Below are 16347 nucleotides of genomic sequence, written 5' to 3' on the forward strand. Positions count from 1 at the left end.
AAGTACTACCATGAAGCACCAGAAGAGTTCAGAATTCCCAGCGGTGTACATTGAAAATATACTACCGACAGAAAATAAGGGAACCAAGAAATTGAATGTAGATGACTTTGACCGTGACAGGGTCTGTTATTGTGGCGTATCTCCCAAACGCAACATCCAATGACAATGGAATTTCGCATAATGCATGCCCAGCACGTGCTACACGTGTATACAGAAGTTAACTCCTGTAAATGTACTGGAGAAGTCGCAATCACTAATGCAATAGAGATTGACACTTACTGACAGAAATGCCTCTGAGGCAGTATCTCGGTGAAGCAACAAAATGGAGAATTGCGGGGATGATAGAGGGGGGGGGGGAACATCATTATGTGAAGTTGCCCGGCAGATGGGTAAATCAAAAAGTGTAATTTCACGTCTGTGGGATAAGTACCGTCAAACGGGTGGGGTTACAACGAGACCTGGGCGTGGTAAACCAAAATCAATGACACCACGACAGGATCGTCTCATTACATTAATTGCTCTACGCGATAGGTTTAAATCGGCCCCTGCCATCAATAGAGAATTCCGCACACTCACTGGAAGACGCATTTCAACCTCAACCATTAAAAACCGACTCTATCAAGCTCGTCTGAAAGCAAGACAGTCTTTTAAGGGTGTCACCCTTTCAGCTCACCATAAGCGCCAAAGACTGGCATGGACTAGGCAGCATCAGGGACGGGCTATGCGCCACTGGCGTTACACCATGTTCTCTGATGAGTCAAGATTTTGCCTACGATTCACAGATGGCACAAAATGTTGTTGGCGTCGGAGCGGGGAGCGATATGCCAGAGCAGCAATTCTTGAAAATGATCGATATGGAGGTGGTAGTGTCATGGTTTGGGGTTGGATTACACATTACAGATGATCAGATTTGGTCATCATTAACGGAGCCATGACACCATTGGCTAGAGTTATCGGCCGAAATTTTTTATTCCAAGATGATAATGCCAGACCACATCGGGCCCGAATTGTCTCCGCTTATCTCCGACAAGAAGGTATCCAGACATTGGACTGGCCCTGTAAGTCCCCAGACTTGTCCCCAATTGAACATCTCTGTGACGTTCTTGGTTGAAGGGTGTACGCCAGGGACCCAGGACCCGCCAACCTGGCCCAGCTTGGTGCAGCTCTCCAAGAGGAATGGCATTTTGTTAAAGCTGTTGAAAGTTCCATGTTGATTAGAAATGTGATTTTTCAATGCAATTTGCGAAAAGCATTTATGAAACAAGAGTCATCAGAAGATGACATATCCCCCCGGCCCCCACATCTTTGAAAGGACAAAAAATCTGAGAGTTACTCATTGTTTTTTTAGACTCAGTTTGAAGTGTTTCCATGGAATTCATTCAAATTATAAATGACATATAGTTGTAACCAGCACAGTCACAATTTCAAGATCTGTCTCACATATCTGCCAAGATCTGGTGAAAGTTATGAGATGGTTTTCGAGTTGTGCCCTGGGAACGACGCCCACTCCTCCATTTTGAGACTAAATCCGAAACGCTTCCATGGAAACCAAGAAAATAATACATCACAAAAACCTTTAAAAACCAAAAGGCACCACTTTGGGATCTGCCACACATATCTAGAGAGTTTTACTAACAGATATTCAGAAGTTTTTGAGTTCTGCTCTGGAAATGAAACACACCTCTCACTTTTCAGACTAGGTCCAAAATGTTTCCATGGGAAGAAAATAATAAATCACAAGATCCTGTAGAAAGTAAAAGGCAGGCACCACTTTGGGGTCTGCAATACATATCTGCCAAGTTTTATGGACAGATATAAAGAAGTTTTTGAGTTCTGCTCTGGAAACGAAGCCAACCCAACCATAAGACTAACACCAAAATGTTCCATGGAAAAACAAAAAAATAAAAATGCCAAAAATCTCTAAATAGCAAAGGGCACAACCATAGGCTGAGACTACTATATCTATCAAGTTTGGTCTAAAAATATTGAACAGTTTCTGAGTTATGCTCCTGAAACAAAATGATTATGGACAGACGGATGGACAGACGAGGCGTCGTCATAATGTCGGGGGGATAAAAAACGTTTGTATTTGATCTCTGTAATTATCTGATCCAGCGTAATTATCATGTGTATCAATGAGGTAAGTCTCTATTGATCCATCGTCAATAAAAGCAGGACAATATATATTACTTACGGAATTCATACACATGCGTGTAATCACTGAATCGGACAACAGTAATGAGATATTTTGAACACCTTGTTTCAACCTCGAAATAAAAGCCTCTGGCAGAATGCATGTCCAGTTACGCCCTTGATGAAAGTTTTGTCTTGTGACAAGTGAAAAACAACCTAGTTCTATGGAGTCATGCCATCATTAATCTTCTGAAGCTCGTTTACTATCTCTACTCAATGGTTGGATTGGGTTATTCTCCCCCAATAAAGAAAAATATACTCACCAAATAGCTTATAAGTCCTGTGTGTACATTTCATGCATCCTTACGATTATGTATGTTCACGATACACAAACTTTTTAATGATAGCTAGAGAATATAAAGTTGCAATCCAGTAAATCAATTGGTCAACGATCTAGCGAATAATCAATCTGTATTCAAGGTGTCTAGTGACCAAACATGCTCTTCAGAAATTTATCCCACGCTCCATCATCGTCAAGGATTATTATGATGCTTCAAAACGAGATCAAATTTAAGTCAAGCCACTGTATCAAGACAATTAGAAATTTTTTAACGATAGAAGGAGCAAGCTGCCATTGAAAGCGGACACTAATATCAATATTATTGCTCTCTCTGTCGACTCGCACTAAAAAACACCTCGTTCAATTCGTATTTGAGTGAGTGAGTGAGTTTTACACCACTCTCAGCAATATTCCAGCTCTATGGTGGCAGTCTGTAAATAATCAAGTCTGGACCAGTGATCAACAGCATTAGCATCAATCTACCCAATTTTGAACCGATGACATGGGTCAACCAAGTCAGCAAGCCCGACCACCCAATCCCGCCTCTTATCACAAGCATAGTCGCTGTTTACAGCAAGCATGGGTTGCTGAAGACCTATTCTACCCCGAACCTTCATGAGTCTGTCTTTATTTGAGAATTGTTTTTGTTTTTAATTGTTCCACTACATCCATGAACTGGGGAACAGGACAGCTTTAATTCTGAATACACAAAACACAACATAAAGCATCAAGGTCATACGTTGTAAAGCCGCTCCCGTTACACTTGCAAGGCAGTAGGAACTTCACAGCCAGAGACTGAAAAGTGCTCTTGCACTTGCAAACCTTTCTCTCACAACTGCATTTTACAAAAATAAAGCACCTGAGGAAATAGGAAACAAAGACAGTTGCAAATTCACACACGAAGAATTAACAGAAAGATACTAAATAGGTATTTCTCTAAAAGCCATAAGTCTTCACTCAGTCATGATAAGAGAATGACCCATGGCCATTTCACGAACTTGTGGAAGGCTCCACCAAGAATGGGCTGTGCTCAGGGGAGATGTTATATGGCTGGAAACATGGAGGATGCATGATCTAAATTTTGTTTCTATTCAGCATTCAAATGAGAACAAATAACAGGAAAAAAATGTGTGAGTATTAAGTTTAGATATGTACAGTTTTAGCAACTCCCTGTCTAATCTATCATTCTCTGAACAGTTACCAGGTGATATTTTATAATTGAAAACATACCTTTTCCAGCTTAAAGTTCTGGTCAAAGTTATCTTGCAGTGTTTGCAAACTGTTCAAATCATGACTGATCTGTTTCAGTTGATTGGTTCTCTCCAACAAGGAGGTGTTAGCAGCAGTTAGCTGGAAAGAAAAAGAGAAAATCTTAATACAAACAAAACAAAAAGAAAATAAACCGTGGAATTTGTTTTGAATCATTATCTCACTGACGTAAAATCTTGAAGAAAATTAAGTGCTTTCAGTAGCACTGACCTTGCAATGAAAACCAATGATAATTATCCAGTAATCGTCAAAAAAAATTATTTTTACCAATTATCTTATATCAATCCTTCAATAGTAACAATAAAAACAAGGGTATTGCATGTGATACATTAAATGAAAAACCCTGCAAGACTGACAGACCAAACTAATTAATGAACTAATGAATGAATAAACTATTTAATATGTTGACAGCCATAAACATCTCGTTATTATTACTACAAAGTTCAAACAGGCAACATAATAAAGAAAACTAGTCCAATGATCAACTGTCTCAGAAGTTCTAAATACTGCATATCTTAGGAAACTCCAAATACTTTATATAATTCCTTTATCTTACCACTTTTTGATTACTGCTGTCATATATGGGATAACTGTATGATTGAACAGGTGAATTTACTAACTTACATTTATGAACTACATGTGGTGCAGTTCGTGGCACCAGTCATAATACAAATACAGGTAAACTAATTATAGCACACTGAAAGACAGACAATATTCCTCAAAAGTCAAAACTTTCTATGAAATGTATCTGAATCCCTGAACAATCTTGTACCAGGCAGAGTATTTTAACAAAACAACTATATAATCTATGTAATACTAGTTCCACTCAAATTATTATCTGTAGGATGCAAAGATATTCTCAGTACGTTTTACCACGCACAATTAGGTCGTGGAATTTGTTGCCCGATGGAGCTGTTAGCACTATCTCCCTGTATCTAATTAAAAACATCATAAACCCAACAGAAACTCACTATTACTTTGATTAAAAATTTGGGACTAGAGTTTGTCAAATCATCCATTGTTGCCTCAAGCTCTGCTGATCTAAATGCATCTAATTGCCAGGTGAGGGGATGTCAAAACGTAGTGATCCCAACAATATTCTCCCGATGACCAATGTTTGTAAAGTTTCCATTTCAGGCCTACCATACAAACGGTGAACAAATCATCGAAACTGAACTCATACACACCAAAACAGAACAAAAATCACCAGAAATTTCCACAATATCCTCTAAAACTGAAACAAACATCCTGTAAAGAAAAACTAATTGCTTGAATTGAAAACACAACTTGTGTATCAGCTACAACAGTGCCCGAGAACAGTCACCGAGCGCACTAAACAGCAGTCACAGCATCCAACAACGGCAACCAAAGCATCCCGAAATGGCACAAATATCATCAAAGATGGCACCTGCCTGCCTGTAAAAAAGTGTTTCTTGCATATTTTGTTTCCAGAAGTTTGTGATGCATTTACTGCAGATTTTGCATTTTCAGGGGTACCAAGAAAAAAAGTCAAACAAAATGGGGAAGATGAGGCTGGTACATTTGCTTGAGGTTGACAGATATCATGTAGTATAATACAACATAAAAACAGCTGCACTTATATCACTGTCGTGGGGAGGCTCACTACTTTTTGCATATTGGAAACATGCAAGTGTTCATGTGTTTACTGTATTCACTATTTTTGCAACTCAGAACTATTAAAATCTAAGAAATGTGTATTTATACTCAAGGATATGACGTTAAAACATTATGAACATATTCATTACTCAGTTTTATTTGGTCTCAATATCATTCTTTTGTTGTCAAACTATTTCAATTATGCATTCAGCTACTGGAGCAGCATTTACATAAGCCAATAGGCTTGTTTGCTTATCCAGGTTTCTGAATTGTTTGGCAAAAGCAAAAATATGTTTAAGTATTTAAGTGTTTAAGTAACGACTGGCATTAACAGACTATGTTGGGCTCAGCAGTGTCCTGCTCCAAAATGTCATGCGTAACTTTGGCTAAGCCTCAGCTGTACTATTCACTATCTTGAGTAGTATATACTATGGGGCTATGAGACCAGTTCAAACTAATTAGTAATTAATATCAATAACAAAGATCCCGACCCCCTTTCAGAAACGCCAAACCCCAGATGACACAATCCGTCTCCCATTCACACACGCTCACAGCTGAAGGGCGACAACCACTGTGGGCTTGTATTCCCTTTACTACACACACGTCTAAATGGGGAATCGATCAATCACTGGGTCAGAGCAGTGCGCTGTGTCGCATCAGCTCTCAGCTGGTGACAGCCAATTAGAGAAATGATTTACATAAGGTATGAATCCTGCAAAATGCCGACAGTGCGTGAGATGAGATTGACAGCTAAGGCCCTTGGTATGCAGGGTTACTCTCGTATGAGAAAGGCTGAATTACTAACTTTATTAGGTATAACACATAAAAAAAAACCTAATGTGAAATATTTAAGAAGGCAAGCCAGTGAAAGGGGATTGAGAAATTATTCACGCATGAGAAAGTCTGAACTCATTGAATTAATCAATGAACAGGCCCCTATACGATTACAATTCACGCCTACTCAGCATGCTATAGGGAAATATTTGAGAGGGTGGAAGCTGGAAGTTCATAGAAACATAGATGTTGAAGATACAAGGCAACTGGTATTTGATAAAGCGAATGAAGAACTGAATGATTTAAGAGGTATTAAATTTCAACTCACGTTAAAGATGACACAGAGAAACAACAGGGAAATGAAACAGACACGACCATTGTTTACTTCAGAGGTAACCAGGAAGTTACAACACAACCAGATACTATCAACACTTCTATTGACAGGTCATTTGAAAATATTCGTGAATCACTGGAACGTTTCACTAATATGGGGTCTGGTTGGGTGGTTGATAAGGTTAATACTATCTACCTGGATATAGCAACCTATAGACCATTGAGAAGTGGATCGTACTTACCCCTGCCTAAATATTTTAAGACCAAACAAGCTATGGTTAATGTTAAAAATTGTAGTGATGATTGTGGGAGGGTAGCGATAACATGTGTTAAATTTCCAGCACAAACACATTCAGACAGACTTTCAAGTTAACCAGTAGATGCTAGGTTAAATTGGAAAGGTATAGATGAACCAACACCTATATCTCAGGTCAACAGGACAGAAAAACAGAATCCAGACTAAGCTATAAACGTATTTGGACACGAAGGTAATAATGTAATATTGCACAGACTAAGCACTTTGATTATTAAGGAAGATCGTAAAACGATCACTTTATTTATGATACAAGGTGAAAAATGTCACTACACATGGATCAAGCATTTCAGCCGACTGTTGTACGATCAATCGAAACACAAAGAAAAGAAACACTTTTGTGAAAGGTGCCTTCACGGGTTTTCTACTGCTAGACACATATTAGATGACCCTGCGCACTAAATGCATTTGTGACAAGAGAGGCGGTCCAATGAATTGGGCGAGTACACTTGGCTGCTACAGGTAGCTTGACGATTATGCATGTGCAATACATGCTAACCATGACATGAAATCAACACTGCTACTGTGTAACACCTGTCTTGCTACTGTTTTACACCTGTCTCAATACTGTTAAACAGACTTCAGTTGTAGTAAAAAATGTCCAAGTTAGGAAAACATGGGTAAATTGTTCATTCTCAGGCCAGGGAGATAGCATACAATGTTATCATGTATATGGACAAAAATTGTGCAGCCAAAGCAGATTCTCTTTTACAAAGTAGCCTTGCTACTGGACTCTCAACGGCAACTTTAAAGCGCATTAAGGCAGAAGTTGGTAGGAGTGCGAGTGGACCTTCATTTATCAGTCCCATCAAGTTGCACAAACCCATAACTTGCAGTTACAAACTTGATGATTTCGACCGGTGTGGAGTCCGTCAATTTGTACAAAGTTTATATGGCGTAAAAAAACAACTACCCACTCTGGATACGATGTATGATATGGCAAAGTGCCAGTTGAACTACAAGGGTTCTCAGGAAAGTTTTCGAAAAAATCTCAAAGACACGGGGTTTAAGTGGCAAAAAACGCAGTCAAACCGTAAACTTTTAATGTAACGTAAAGACATTGTTTCCATGTGTTTGCAATACTTGCGTGCAATAAAGAAATACAGAGAAGAAAATCGAACACTTATCTTTATCGATGAAACATGGTTGCATGTACACCACATTGTCCCAAAGTGTTGGCAATGTGTTTGGGTGAAGTCGTAATAAATGGGGTTCAACCTCCGTCTGGCACTGGACCTCGGCTTATTGTGGTTCATGCAGAGGGGGAAAACGGGTTTGTTCCAAATGCTTTGCTTGTTTTTGATTCCAAACTCAAATCAGCAGACTATCATGACGAGATGAACTTTGATAATTTTTCCAAATGGCTCCAGGAAAAGTTGATCCCAAACATTCCACTGCACTCTGTCATCGTTATGGATTATGCACCATATCATAGCAAGCAAGTGGACAAATGTCCACCAACCGCCAACAGAAAAGATGATATAAAAGCATGGCTACAAAGGCACAATATCTCATTTGATGAGAAAATGCGTAAAGCCGAACTATTGTTTCTTGCAAAATCCAACAAATCGGGCCCTGTCTACAGAGTAGACACGATGTTGAAGCAACATGGTCATGATGTTCTACGTCTCCCTCCATACCACGCAGAACTAAACCTGATTGAGTTAATTTGGGCAAATGTGAAAAATTATGTCGCTTCACAAAACTTGCAGTTCACAAAACGTTTCTTAAGAGATGCCATAAATGAAAGAATGTCTGCAGCTGGTGCAAAAGAATGGTCGGAATGTTGTAAACATGTTAAAACAATTGAAGATGGTTACTGGCAACGCGAAATTGCAGTAGAAAGGGAAATTGACAGACTAGTGATTGACTTAGGACTTGCAAGTGATTCAGACACAGAGACTGATTCAGAGAGTCATAATTAAAGCATAAATCAGTAAGTCTGCCTAATTTTCCAGCATTGTTTTGTCTTGTATAATAATTGACACATACTATATCAGGTTTTTATTGTTTCCATACTTTGTCATAAAAAAAAACAGTAATCTTTGGTGAGTTGTCTGTGTTTGATATTTTTTTAGTCACTGATAAATCTACTGAGTCTGGTACCGAGTAATCCCCAAGCCGACAAATTTGTGTACAAAGATATTTCTCACTGACTTATCAATGTCAAAAGGTATTTTCAGTTTTCTGTACACAATTTTGGTGACCATAATAAAAATATGACAGAAATTTGGAAATATTGTTTGAATACTAACCATTTCTCTGGAACCGGTTATAGAAATTTCCAAGACATGTATTCCCGGTCGATCACCAGCGGAATTATGGACGAAAATCAGCCCGTACAGAGAAATAGGAACAAAATTATGGGATAAAAATATTTCCCCCTTGCTTCTCTGATTTAGCCACCTTTCAGTAACAGATAACTTTTAACATTTTCAAAAGTTAAATGAAACACAATTAACTATATGTAGGTATTATCTATTTAATATTTAGCAGACGAAAAGTCAACTTTACCCATTAACAAAACAACACCACATATTCCGTCAAATGATAAGACTGCAATTTCAGGCATAAGATACTGATATTCCATGCTAACCTTTAGTTAAGACGAAAACAAATAGATGATTGGGGCATTAACAAGCATTTTAGATATTCAACAATTTTGTTAAAAAAAACCCAGGAAAATGTCATTTACTTCGTGAAATGGATCGGTGGTCCTAAACATATTTGCTCAGTATATTGTGTTGATTTAATTCGTTGGGATTGTAATTAATTCCCAAATCGAGTGTGCTATAACAATTCATGCGTGAAACGCACGGGGAAAATGAACTTCTCGATATTTACCAGACAACCTGTCTCCCTCTTGTTTCAAGTGGATTGTTCTGTGGGGCGTTCCCAAGTATGCAAATTGGGGTCATTTGTCAGATCGTGGATCATCTTATATGTGTTTACCAGTAGGACCAATCTACTCATTTCACACAGGGATGATTGAAATTTATCAACCACAAAAATCAGATGCCAGTACCATACATTATCTATGCAGACTTTGAAGCCATTATTAAACCAATTGATATGGTAGCTCCATTCCCTAATCAAAGTTACACTCAGAAGAATCAAGACCAGGCATGTGGTTTTGGTTATGTTGTTGTTCGTTGTGATGGTAAAACTAACCCTCCAGTCATTTACAGAGGGAAGGACACGGCTGAGAAATTTCTTTCAATATTTACAGCACGAGGAAGTAGAGATCAGGAAAATATTGGGCAGCATAACACTACTGAATGTGTCCAAGGCAGATAGTGAGGCCTATTTCAAAAGCATGCATTGTCATGTTTGCTGTAAACCTCTGAATGGTGATTCAGTGAGAGACCACTGTCCTGTGACAGGGAAATACAGAGGTGTGGCTCACAGTGAGTGTAACTTGAAGCTATGGATAAACCCTAAGTTTAATAACTCATTAAGCCCGAGAGCCACTTCACTGCTCAACACCTGGAACCCCGTGCTGAGTGCCTGGCCGGCTGTGGCGAGACTACTTGGGGCTAATCACGCCTGATATCCCTGGCTGGTTTCGTAGATTACAGGAAACTGTCTCGTCATACCAGCAAGTCGTGATTGTTTCATTGTTTAAGTGCGTTGTAAAGGTATATGTTGAAAGAAAGCATGAGTGAATGCATGTCATATATGTAAGGTTTTACGTAATTTTATTACACTTTCTGTTGTAGACTTTTGGTGGCGTGTGTATTTTCTTAACACATGTTTGTATTCTTTGTATGTAAGACATAATTACACAAATTGTCCCTCTCATATCATTGTGTGAGGTTATATTGTTCAAAACATCTATGTCAATGGCAGGAAAGAAGAATTTACGCACATGCCTACTAATCTTCTATGAAAGAAGCGTTTTCGCTGATGCGTTGCTAGTATATACTGAATATTTTAAGGTAAGTACTAATAAGCTAATGTGTGACTTACATGGAACAGATTCACAGTTTGTCACTTTGGTTCATCTAGATTTAACGCAGAAAATATACGTTATGACACGAACATACATGTATACATATTGTATAATGCTATTCCTTGCACATACATAAGACAAAGGGTCACGGGATGGGCGTCAACAAAGTTCTCGAATAGGACGTTTTGTATCAATATAGTGGCTGATTTCTTTTCTATGACCAATCGTATCATGAGATACCTGTCACAGAGGAAATGACAGGTGACAGCTTGGATACAGATTGACTATTGGTTTGATCGTTAACCAATCGATATGCTGGATTTCAGTTTTATCATTTCTAGCTATCATGAAAAAGTTTGTGTATCGTGAACATACACAATCATAAGGATGCCTGAAATGTACATGTAAGACTAACAAGCACTTTCACGAGTTCATTTTTCTTTAAAGCCCTCAAATCGCTACAATCCAATTATTTTTACCCCGGATATCCCAATCCAACCATCGAGTAGGGATAGTATTTATTTGCATATGCATTTTGCGCACACTTCTTGTACATCAAACATAATGGCTTGCTGAACATTTCAATATAATCTGCACATTGTTACGAATATATAAATATCACAATTCAAGTACATGTATTATAGAATTAAAATAAGTTACATGATACTGATTTATTGTGATGTATACACTTGCAGTTGAATCTCCCCAAATATTTATAAAGATGGGCATACTTATATTTGTTTTGAAAGCAAACGAATTTCAGAAGATTAACAATGGACTCCTCAAAATGAATGAATGAATGATTGAATTTAGAAGAAGGTTTTGTAACCTTGTCACCGTTAATTCAATCAATGTGCAAACAGAGTATCTTCGTATTCGCTCCCAATGACGAGTAACAAACACTTACCTCCTGTAACATCTCATAATCCCCTATCTTGCAGACATGTGTTCATTTGCCTGTATACGCCCCCGACATTGCAAGCAGTTGTTATCAAAACACATTAATAGTTCTGATTAATAACACAGAAAGTAACCTCTCTCGTAAGAAAAGCTAATCTGTGATCATTACTGCTTAATTGAATGAAATAATAGGTACAATACTAATTTAAAATTTAGAACCCCCAAGATGCGGCTCTCGCTGAATGGGCGTTGCTTTTTATCACCCCCAATATGCGGCTCTCGCTGTGAAAAGCTAATTAATTTGCCCCACATGTGTCTCTCGGACTTAATGAGTTAATATTCTGGTGATGTTTCACAATTTACAAGAATATGATTCACACTTGATTATGCAGGCTATTTCAAAGGTAGAAGGCAAGATATCCTGTATCCCAAACAATATGGAGAGATATATATCCTTTTTGCTAAATGGGTTGAGATTTATTGATAGTGTTCAGTTTCTGTTGTCATCTCTAGACAACTTGGTAAAGGCTTATAATCCATATGACTTGGCTATAACTAATCGATACACAGAAGAGAAAACTATGAATACATGGATGACTGGTATAGATTTAATGAGACAGAGTTACCTCCCACTGACCGCTTCTATAGCAAGCTGTCAGACGTGTCTGTCTCACAAGACGATTACGCCCATGCTAAAAATGTATGGGAACAACCAGGATGTAAGACGTTATATGATTATCATGATTTATATTTGATACTGACTCCCTGCTGATGGAGATTCAAACCGAGGACGTGTATGAGGATATGAAAAACAATATGCACCTGTATGACACTAGTGACTACCTGAGAGACCACCTTAAGCACAAATTATAGGCCGTATGAAAGATTAATGTGCTGGCCCACCAATTGCTGAATACATGGGGTTGAGACCTAAAATGTATTCTATCAAGAAAGCAGATGATGCTGAAATAAGAAAGGCTAAGGGTGTGAAAAAAAATGTGGTGGAAAGACATGTCAATCATACCCTATACAAACAGGCCCTATTCCAGAAAAAAAACACCACTTGAAACACCAGATGAACACACTCCGTAGTGACGGGCATAAGATATACAGGTTGACATTGAACAAGACATCTCTATCATCCCTAGACACAAAACGATGGATAGCCCCAGACGGTGTCAATACCTACCCTTACGGCCACATGGGGGTCCTGCTGACAGCTGGAGATGTGGGGTCCCTCTACTAGATATTTAAGTAAGTAACATATAATGGAGTGAATATACTACAGTCCGCGAGCATATTGGAAAGGGGCAGATGCTATCAAAAAATTAGCTAAAGCCGCACATGTTTCGGAAGAAAAGGCTTAAGCCTGATTAAAAAAAACAAGCTATATGGCAAGTATACTTACCACCATCTAGATATATACCCAGGAGAAAATTCGGTATTCATATCCCTCATCAGGTTCACCAGGCTGACCTGTTGTTTCTTCCACGTGATGGGTCAGAGGTAAAACCTACAAGTATGCACTAACCATTGTAGATGTAGCCAGTCACTACAAGGAAGGCGAACCCTTAACCGCCAAGGATGCGGCGCAAGTAGCACATGGTTTCGAACATATATACAAACACAGTCTACTGACATGGCCTTCCGTGTTACAAGTAGACCCGGGCTCTTTCCTTGTACGTTTTGTTCATGTTTATAGTAGGGCACAATATAATGATTTTATAAAATACTTCCCTATAATACCCCTCAAACAAATCCAGTACAAAAAACGGTCTTACCACAACCCGTCTGCCCGCATATAATAGCGCAATGTGGTGAGTGGGGGAGAGTGGGGGGTCCCACACCCCTGGGGTTATGAAATTGCACGACCGCCAGACCCCTATAGTTATCAGCGGTGTGGAGGTTGTCCCCACTAGTAGATGGCTTGCACGAATCTCCCATTGTCTATATTAAGTTGCGCATCCACAATTACATATAAATACAATTTCAATTTCCCAGCTCTTTGTGCCTTATTCGTTATTTGAATGTTTATCCTCTCGCTTCCATTGTCAATGTGACGCCCGCTACCGTGTAGACTGTTATCATCTGTCGATCTCATATCCAACCACAATGCATATTTTCTGGTTAGGTAAATCACCGATATTCAAGGAGAATAGATCCAATTTACTGACCACGTTGTTGACTACTGAGTTTTGTTTTATTGCTGGTAGTTTCTGTTTTTCTTGCGACTGTTGCTGCGCTCTCATTCCGTGGCTAAATAACGGATTAGGCACTCCCTCTATGGTCACTTCTAATCTAGTGATTTCTGGATTAAAGAATTTCTCGCTGTCTCTTTCAAACGCACCGTATTCCTCCACTGATATGATCAATATTCCTTTCATTGATCGTGCCGGCACGTTTAAATTGATATTCCAAATTGTATCGCTCTTGTCAGGTTGAATCATCCTGTGCCACACTATTCTATCGTAGAGGATGGTCATTTTTCTAGAGTAGAAATTTCGAATCTGCCTGGGAAGATCTGGACTAGTATCCATAACAAACTCCAAGGAGATCAAGCTCGTAACTACCCTCGTCACCATTTGGCATACGCATGACTTTGTTGTAATCATTGAAAGAGAGATTTCATATTCAAGCCTATCACCCAGTGCGGCTTGTTAAAACAGTGCGTGTGAGGTTAACAACTCAAAGTCAAGTGGGATACAAAACCTGTTCCTGTACGCTTCAGCGATTGCTTTTTCGCTATGTGATAGTTTGGGTAACTCATCTTGCGTGAAGGCGTACCCGATACATAACCTATTTGATTTTCTGCTGCCCAAACCCTGGTATACATGTTTTCTCGTTCTCCCTCACTTTCCCACAGGTCTGTGTAACAGTAATATATATATCGCTGTCGTCTATGCTAAGCACCTCGTTGCCGTGAATTTTTATGGTGGTCTTCTATGTGGCACGACCTACATTATTCACAAGCTCCCATTTGTTGTTGCTCGAAGTCTTATCTTGATGATAAACACCAACCGTGCCGTCCCTGGTACTATGACGTCGTTCTCACCCAAGTTTGGGAATCTAACCGGGAACACTTGGTTCTGGTCTATCTTGCTTGGGTTGTTTGTAATAGTAACCAACTTGCGCACGACTTTGACTCCTAGCAGTTCTCTTAATCTTCGAAAAGGATTTAGCTTTCTACCGTATGACATTATGTATTATTATGATAATATAATATAATGTCAAAGTATGGGTGATTTTGAGATGGATGATTTTGGAGTGGGGGGGCCTGTGGACAGCCGACTGCAAGTCAATGCTGATTACGATGAAGATACTTTGTTTATTGGTTCATAAGCAAGAGCCTCAATGTTAGAAACAGCAGTAGACAATTATTACAAAGAATTAAAAAATGATAAAAACTACATCAATCCTATGTACCGAGACTATTCGAACTTTACCATAGATGATAGTGGCACTCTACGTCTTAGGGATAACCTGGGTGTTGACCTATTCCACAGTTGCACTTGAAAACCACTTGCCTTGTCAACTCTAGCGAGTCGTTGTGGTACTGATTTTATTCGTGAAAAACTAAACATGCATAATTATGGTGGTGTAAAACCCAAAATGGGAGGACTTGCAGTCGGCTTACGCCCATGTGAAGTTCAAGATCTGCAAACTACCAGATCTGAACTTGTTTTAGTCAGCCGTCTGCAGGACCCCACCGGTGCTACAGAAGCGTCTGATAGTATCGTAAAACTGTTGAGTAAATACTGGGATAAGCCGTTGCCTGGGTTTGAATTTCAAGTGAGGGAACTGTGCGGTCTAGACGAAACTTAACGAACTCGACGTGCACATAGCTCGTGAGAGAAATTCAAACTTGGCGAAACAGAAGATGATGACATGAAGCGTTGTATCACGGAACGACTAAGCAATTTAGAAGACGAGAGACGTATGCGATTGGAATCCGCTTCCTTGAATCGTGAACAGCTTCGAACTCAGATCACCTGCATATGACAAACAATAGACAGAATACTGAACAAGGATACAACTTTCGCCAACAAGATACGAATGTTGTGCCGTGAGCAAAACATCACCATTGCCAGCGTTCTGACGGCATTAGGCTTCATCATATTTACTACTGTAGTCTCAGTAGGTGGGGACTTGCAGTTGGCCAGGGGTGTGGGGGGTTCCCCCCATGGTGATGTCAGAAACTGGATAAAAAAACATCTTAAATCATTTGGGGAGGTCCTAGCTAATGTAGCTAGTATGATCAGTCAACCGTAAGCGTAGGGCTGTCATCACTTGCAATAGCCCCTGGCCAGAGCATCAGTGGTTCTGAATTACCAGATCTAATTCCATACCATGAGCTATTAGATATAAGAAATAATCCTGTAAATATAGGATACCTAAGCATAACAGTGCACATACAAAAATGGCTTGTAATCAAGGGCCAGGAATGCGAATAAAACGATGTGTTAATACAAGTTTATCAGACCTAGGTGATACCAGAGGGTTCGATGACACAGGAATAGATGGTAAAATATACACTTCAAGCTTATAAACAACATACAGATGCGTTGAAGTTGCTGCCGCGGGTGAATGGGGATAACACCCATTGTTCGGTGGTAAATTGTTTGATTTAGAAGACTTTGATAGGCCTAAAATCCTTCTGCAAAACAAACCATACCATCTAATACGCACTGATGACGACAAGTGGATGATGTTACCAGC

General features: G+C 39.2%; 1 protein-coding gene across 1 annotated transcript in view; it reads right to left on the reverse strand.

Moving 5' to 3' along the window:
• LOC137296913 (ankyrin repeat domain-containing protein 26-like) overlaps positions 1-16347 on the reverse strand; it is a 523769-nt gene that overhangs the window by 234932 nt on the left and 272490 nt on the right. The window contains exon 28 of the mRNA XM_067828810.1: positions 3704-3823. Coding sequence (XP_067684911.1) covers positions 3704-3823 — 120 coding nt within the window. The remainder of the gene's footprint in view (positions 1-3703; positions 3824-16347) is intronic.

Source organism: Haliotis asinina, chromosome 9 (assembly GCF_037392515.1).
Source record: "Haliotis asinina isolate JCU_RB_2024 chromosome 9, JCU_Hal_asi_v2, whole genome shotgun sequence".
Taxonomy (NCBI): domain Eukaryota; kingdom Metazoa; phylum Mollusca; class Gastropoda; order Lepetellida; family Haliotidae; genus Haliotis; species Haliotis asinina.